Source organism: Nicotiana attenuata, unplaced genomic scaffold (assembly GCF_001879085.1).
Source record: "Nicotiana attenuata strain UT unplaced genomic scaffold, NIATTr2, whole genome shotgun sequence".
Taxonomy (NCBI): domain Eukaryota; kingdom Viridiplantae; phylum Streptophyta; class Magnoliopsida; order Solanales; family Solanaceae; genus Nicotiana; species Nicotiana attenuata.
Window position 1 is genome coordinate 82,265 of NW_017674225.1, and position 7,996 is coordinate 90,260.

The 7,996-nt window shown below is 37.1% G+C and overlaps 1 protein-coding gene across 1 annotated transcript; it reads right to left on the bottom strand.

Moving 5' to 3' along the window:
• Positions 1-1,626: 1,626 nt before the first annotated feature.
• On the bottom strand, positions 1,627-4,350 carry LOC109218233 (protein trichome birefringence-like 3). Its single transcript, XM_019382587.1, has 6 exons — positions 3,940-4,350; positions 3,617-3,854; positions 3,350-3,521; positions 2,581-2,780; positions 2,349-2,507; positions 1,627-2,128 (listed from the first exon to the last, which is right to left on the bottom strand). Exons 1-6 carry the CDS (start codon positions 4,121-4,123, stop codon positions 1,795-1,797), a joined length of 1,287 nt encoding a protein of 428 aa, XP_019238132.1. The 5' UTR covers positions 4,124-4,350; the 3' UTR covers positions 1,627-1,794.
• Between the last annotated feature and the right edge of the window lie 3,646 nt (positions 4,351-7,996).

Sequence of the window (7,996 nt, forward strand, 5' to 3'; positions counted from 1 at the left end):
GCTTTGCTTTGCACTACAGTAAATATCTTGCGGTGATTGAGGGATACTGTGATGCAAATTGGATCACCGGTTCAGCTGATTCGAAGTGCATAAGTGGATATGTATTCACTATTGGTGGAGGAGCGGTATCTTGGAAGTCGTCCAAACAACTTGTATTGCCCGCTCTACAGTGGAGGCTGAATTCATAGCCTTAGATAAAGCCGGTGAAGAAGCTGAATGGCTTCGGAATTTCTTGGAAGACATTCCATTTTGGCCCAAACCGTTGGCACCAATATGCATACATTGTGATAGTCAAGCGGCAATTGGAAAGGCTGGGAACGTTATGTATAACGGTAAATCTCGTTATATACGACGAAGACATAAAACCGTTAGGCAATTACTCTCTAGAGGAATTATCACGATTGACTATGTAAAGTCAAGCGATAATGTGTCGGATCCACTTACAAAAGGCCTAACTAGAGAGGTAGTTGAGAAATCATCAAGGGGAATGGGACTATGGCCGAGAACAAGTCATTGTGGCGGTAACTCTACCAGTCTACCTAGAAGACTGGAGATTCCAAGATCTAGGTTCAAGGAGATCAAACAAAGTCATTAATGACGGTTCAACATTGTCAACTAAAATTTTGGTCCATTCTCGTGATGAGACAATGTTCAGTACCAAGGATAAAGTGTTAAGGCTTTTTAATGATTTCTAAATTTGATACGGGGTATATAAAATAGTGTATCTACGGGATGACACGTTTAGGAATCACCTATGTAAGTGTGAAGTGTTAGCCGTTTCAAGGAGAATTTTGTAAGGCCAGTTCTCTACGCACTTATGAAATCGGGCGGTGTTCATGGCTGAAACGAACACAACAATGAGAACCAAAAACGATTAAGGGTTGTTTGTGTGACTTATGGTTGTATGCAAGAAAGACGAGATAATATTGATGCCAACTCCTGTCCATAACGAAATTGAAGTAGGTGAGATCTATGCAGAGACCCTGATTTCGCCCTATCGTTCTCGAGGTATAAGGTTAATTAGTTTTTTTGTCCTTTTTAGTGAAATTATTTTGTTTTGCAACATTAAATGATGCTATGGGTTAGATAAGAGTATATAGTGCAAGTAATGTTTGATTCAACAGTTTCATTTGTCTACTTATACAGAACTATCTAATATATCTCTCTAGTCTCTCCTAATCTCCTTCCTGTCATAATTTGCTTACATTTTCCGTTGGAATTGGTATTTTCCACAGGAGCAGTTGACAATTGAATTCGAGTTTGACCATCACCTTCGTATTCACAATAGTGCAAAAAGAGAGCTCGGCTCCAAATTGTTCGAGAATAGTGACATTGAGTTTTCGGTCCATTAGACTTTAGGATTAATCAGGTTAGATGTATAAGAGATTGAAGTTGCAGTTTAGTAGTTATATTCACATTGCGTCCCTTGAAGACATCTTTTTCCTTATATACAGATTCACCTTAAAGGGTTGCTCGGTGCACAAAGTATCTCACGTTCATGCAGGATCAGGGGAAAGGCTGTACCACTCCCAAGAAGTTGAAAAATAAAAAGAAAAAATGGAAGAAAGAAACTTATAAGTTGAGTTTGATGGCTATAGTTTCAATAAAGGTAGTCATGGAAACTCAGAAATTACAATTTCACACATGGTGTAAATTTCATTTACTTTATCATATTGATTCAATGTACTTACAAGAATATTCAAACAATTTTGCAACTGAAAGGAGAAAACAAATTATGCTTTTCTAACATGAGAATTTTTTACATTTTTTCTTTTGTCTCCTCATATTAGTGGGCTACAAATATGCAAAAAGCATTCTATTCCAAGTATCAGGAACTCCAGGCAAACACCAATGTATACAATCTGCAAAATGCAATGGATCTGCTTTCTGTTTATCAGTTAATAATTTGCCTCCTAATTCACCATAAACTGATGCATGTCCATCAATTCTGTGCTCAGATAATTGTGTTATGTTAAGAACAGTAACAGGAACTTTCATTCTCCCTATTACACCAACCACTGCCTTCATCATCTCGATGTTCGAACCGACTCCCCAGTGCCCCTTCTTCATCACCGGTCTTGTCTCGTTGAAACACTTTATACCTTTCATGTTACCCCAATCTTCATTTCTGCAAAATTTACACATGTTTGGAATAATGCTGCTGTGAGTTTTGAGGTCAAACAAGTTATAATTTAACACGTTATAGTTGGTTGTCTGCTTTATTTTTCAGGTAACGACTTCCACTTATTATGGATAGTTAGTTATATGTACTTATCTTTTAGGTGATCTGATAGTGTAAAAATTACGTCATACTATAAACTCTTTCAAGAAATACTTGAGCAACGTACCTTTGGTGCGTAGGGGACATGGTAGTAAAGAACACCCTTGTTTTGTTGGTATCAATAGTTGAATCAATCCAATTTGCCCATGTCCTCAATGCCAGTTTGTAAGATACTGCTGTATCAAATTCTTCATATCCTTCTTCTCCATTTGCAAACTCTCCCCATCTGCATTTATTTCAAACATTTCTAAAAATTTGCAACATCAAATAGAAAAAATTCTTTTTGAATATATACTTACAGTGCTTTGGCCTTAAGGCCACTCATCCACCAAACATAAGTGTTGAAAACAAGGATATCTACTCCTAACCACTGTTTGGCGCGTTCACTGATTGAATCCACTTTGATTATTCTCTGCTTTGGATCAGCTTTTATATGAATATCTGTGTTAGACTCCACCAAGAATGGTGCCCAGTAGAACTCAATTGTGGCATTATATTCCTGAAAAAGGTGAGTACAAGTTTAGCTGTAGATTATGAAAATTAACTAAAGTCTAAAAATTTGAGCATATTTTTGAAATAGTTTTAATTCTCTGCACTTAACGTTTTAGATTGTTTACTCTGTAAGGTTAAGTTTACCTACTATAGTAGATAACTTTTATAGCAAGTCTACTATGGTAACATGGAAAAAATAATAATGACATGTTACAACTTGTTAAATTACATTAATGTGTAAAAGTTCTTTTACACTGGCAGTGCGTATAACTGGTTAAACTCTTCTTGAAAAAGTAGCAAATTTTGAAAATTAACGAAATACAGAACCCTCCCCAGACCTCACTTATGGGAATTCACTGGGTTTGTTGTTGTTGTTGTTATTTATACCGAGAATAAATAGATTTTTATACTATCATGTTAACTTTTAGCAGCAATATGAGGTAACTCTTCATGGTATATGGAAAATAGAGTAATAACATGTTATAACCAGTTAAATTGCATAGTTCGACTTCAGGCTATCAGTAAAACTCTATTCTTGAAAAAGCATAGAGTTTTTTCGACTTGATGATTGATTACCTTAACTGTGAAGGCAGAATGAACACGACCTTGTTTCATAGACTTCTGGCCTTCTGGGATCACAGATTGAACCAAACACACAAAAGATTCCCACATATTTCTTTGTATTGAGTCCCCTACAAACATTATCCTCTTTCCTTTAATTTTTCTCAGCGCAATCTTAGGATCAAACCTGAATTTCATTGTCAAGAATTTAGTTTAAGTATATTTGTTTCATTTGCATGGAAATTTTCCTGTACAAACAGAGGATTGAAAAAAGTTGCTAACCTTGGCAAGATGCAGTCATCAGGCTGCCATTCCCAGTGAAGATAATCCGAATCGTTTCGTCCATTCTTAGTACAAGAATATTGTCTGTCAACATATGGACATGTTCTATCTGTGTACAATGGCTTAATTGAAGTATTAAACACCCATTTCCCATTATTCAGGCTGCATTCCTTGGGATCAAACTCGAACCTATCGTCTGTTGGATTATCTAGTGGACTGCTCTTCAATTCTCTATCACCTATTAATCCAAAAAACAAAATGAAATTTCAACATGACCAAAAAAAAAAAAAACATTAAAAACAATAAAGAAGTTGCAGGTGCACCTGTATGATGTTTATTAAACTTTGCAACATTTCGTCTAGGACAAGATTTAACCCCAAAAAGAGAGCCAGAAGAGAAAGTGCTAATCCTTTCAGTGTACAATAAAGCAATAAATGCTAATGTACAGAAAATTCCTGTAATTACAGGCAAAGATAGCTTTCCTCTAGCATATTTTGGCCATCCCATGTTGAAAAGAGTGTGGATATGGGCTCACAAATGGAAAGTAGAGGTGAAAAGCTTAATTGGGAAAATAAAGTAAAAGCTATTTACTTTAAGAAGGCTTAATGTAATTAAGTGCACAGAATGATGAGGACATGAAATAAGTTTTTGGTAGACTTCTGTTTTAATAGGTATTGAGTAAGAGTGAAGTTTAAGTCATGTATGGTTGGACATTATATTTTTTATAGTAAGTTGGCAAAGAGCATCAATATTTTGTGCTTTCTTGTGAGTCATGTGTGTGTTAAATAATGAAAAGACTATTATAATAAAAGTACACCCACTGCTGTGTAACTTTCAGACAAAACCAACTTTGAGTGATCAGTTGGTGGGGAAAGGTTTTGTTGTAGTAATGTCATTTTTAGATGTCTAAGTTTCTATCTTCCTGTCTCATGACTTGCATTTACAGTCACTAGCGCATTAGTAGATCTTTTTTTGGTTTCCATCAGGTGTTCGGTACCCGACTACAATGGTGAAGCTAGGAATTTTCTCAAGGTTATTCAAATTTGAAAGAAGTGAAAAAAAGTTCCCGACAAAGGGTGTTCAATATGTGTTATATACCTCTAAAACGTAATATTTTACCTATATACACAGTGCAATTTTTCGACGAAGGGTGGTCAACTGACCACCCTTGTGACCATGTGGCTTCGCCACCCGAATAGGGCACCATTCAGGGGAGCGCTCCCTACCAAGGATTTTTCCATACCCAGGGCGCGAACTCAAGACCTCTAGTTAAGGGAAGAGCAGCCCCCTTCGCTGCACCACATCCTTTGACGGTGCATTATTAGATCTTTCTACAATAATAGGTTCAACATATTTATCAAACAGTTACCTCATTTGGGATCTGCTATACATGTATTTTTGTACATGCTGCCAGAGAATATTCATGGAGAATGACATTCATAAAGATACTTTAAGGTATTTCTGCCAATCTGCTAGTCACATATATATATATCACCAATATCCATTTATATGGAAATAATAATGTCGAGCAGCTTACGCGCATTTCGATTATTTCATTGAATATCTATACCTCGATTATTTTACTGGATATCTATTATTTCTCTCCAACACAAGTACAAGATAACTTTGCGCATTAAAGTTTAGACAAAAAGTTCTACATTTCGTACCAGATAACTTTGCGCAACAAAATTTAGACAAAAAGTTTCGACATTCACTAAAAAACGAAACTCGAGTAGCTTCTTGTGTGACTCAACTTGACATCCTTATGCAGGCATTTTCAAACCTCATGTTACATTTCCATATATTTTTTCCTATGTCCTTTATGTGTGGCCTTGTATGACTGAGCACGTAGATAATATGACTATAAATTAACTCATCAAGGAGAAAATATAAATTTTTTAAAATTGTTATAAATCATCTCATTAAGAAAGTATTAAAGTTAAATTGCAATATAAAAAGGTATTAGTATTTCTTTTGGAAGATACTAAAAGGAAAGTTCGTCATATAAATTGGAATATAGGGAGTATTAGGTAGACTATGCTTGCAATTGGACCTAAAGATTGAAGGTCACTCAATAAAGAAACAAAGTGAGATGCAGATATCAATTATGTAAAGAGCTAACTTGTCACGATCCGGATTTTTCACCATCGGGAGTCGTGATGGCGCCTACTGTTGGAGCTAGGCAAGCCAAACATTTAAACATTTTCGGATAACAACGTAACAATAATAAAATACCGAGCCTTTAAATAAATGCGGAAGTCTTTTAAAACATAAGTAACTGAAAACCCAAAATGCGGAAGTCTAATGTTTCACTACCCAAGACTGGAGTCGCTGTCTCACGAACCACTAAAGAGTGATACAAACAAGTCTAGATAGAACAATACATAATGTCTGTCTCGGTACAATGAAACAAACAGAAAATATGGAAAGGGACTTCGGCCTGCGAACGCCAGCTAGGCTACCTCGTAAGTCCCTGGACTGAAGATGGCTCCCGATCAACTACTGCTGTGGTCCAAGAGCTGCTCCGGTACCGTAATCTGTGCAAAAAGCACAGAAGTGTAGCATCAGCACAACCGACCCCATGTGCTGGTAAGTGCCTGGCCTAACCCCAGCGAAGTAGTGACGAGGCTAGACAGGACTACCAAGTCAACCTGTGCAGTTCAATATATATATATATGCAATAAAGGAAAGAATACCAAAATTAAACAGTTAACTAGGGAGGGAAGCATGCTATGGGGGGAGTACAAACCGGATATAAAGTCATCAACTTAAGTAAGAAACAGGGCAATAACAATAATTTACAAAAACAGGAGAATCAACAGTTGCACGGCATCAACCTTCGTGCTTTTACTCTCAGTCTCACAAAAAACAATCAAATAGAATGCACGGCATCACCCTTCGTCCTTTTCCTCACATAACTCTCATTTCATGGCACAGAATGATCCTTCGTGCAATTATAGTCAAATCAGAGCATGGAATGTCCCTTCGTGCATAAATAATCAAAACATGGCACGGAATGACCCTTCGTGCAAATATAATCAAAACATGGCACGGAATGACCCTTCGTGATTATCAAACATGGCACGGAATGACCCTTCGTGCATTATCACTCTTCCTCACCCAAACAACAATCACAACCAAACGGGCGAGGGAATAAGCAGATAATAAGAAATGTCCCGGCAAGGGATAACACAATTAAATAGCTAAATCCCGGCAAGGGAGTAACAACAACAACAACTTTCACATCCCGGCAAGGGAGATAATCAATATACTAAAACCATCCCAGCAAGGGATTAATCATATCTCTTTCCATTTCTTTCATTTCTTACTCAATAGTATTTTTATTGTTCGAGCCAACGTTCCAAAGAATTTACAATTCATAACCAATCCTCAAACTCTTCACATTATGTAGAATTCATCAATTAGCATAGAAGAGCCTCAAATATATCAGAAATACGTGCAAACAAGGACCCACGGTCATGCTAGACACCTGTGTATAGATACTCGTCACGATGCCTATACACCGTACTCGATCATTTAGCATTAGAAATTAATAACACTCTAATCCTATTCCCTCAAGCCAAAGTTAGATCAAACACTTACCTCGGTCCAAAGAATAGCAATCAATCCTCAAATACCGCCTTTCCTCTACAATCCGACTCCGAAACAATGGTATCTAGGCATAATTAATTCGATAATATCAATTAGGGCTCAACAACATAATCCCATAGCCTAAAAATGAGTTTTCTAGCATTCTTCCAAAAATACCAAAATTCGACACCGGGCCCACATGGTCCAAACACGAGGATCGGACAAAACCTAGTCACCCATAACCCCACGAGTTCAAATATATAATTTGTTTTAAGATTCGACCCCAAATTGAGGTTGAATCACCCAAAATTCCCAAAACCCTAACTCTACCCAAAACCCTTAATTTCTACTTTGAATTCATGATTTAGGGCTAGGAAATTAGTGATTAGATGAAGAAATTAAGAGAGAATGAATTTAAGAACACTTACCTAAGAAGCTATGGAGGAAAAGGCTCTTCCAAATCGTCTATGGGGTGTTAGGGAGAAGAGCTCGTGTGGAAAAATGAGGAAAGTCCCGAAGCTACTGTTTCTGTAATTTAAAAATAACTGGGCAGAAAAATGCTCAATGCGATCGCAAAGAAAGTCATGCGATCGCATAGGGATAGGAAGGTTGTCCATTGCGATCGCAGATTGGACAATGCAATCGCATAGAAGAAATAGGTCGGGCATCGCGATCGCGAACGGAACTATGCGATCGCGTAGAGGAAAATAAAGGGCTTCTCAACTTAACACTATGCGATCGCAGAAAGATCTACGCGATCGCATACAACAAAAATGGACCCCTGAACAA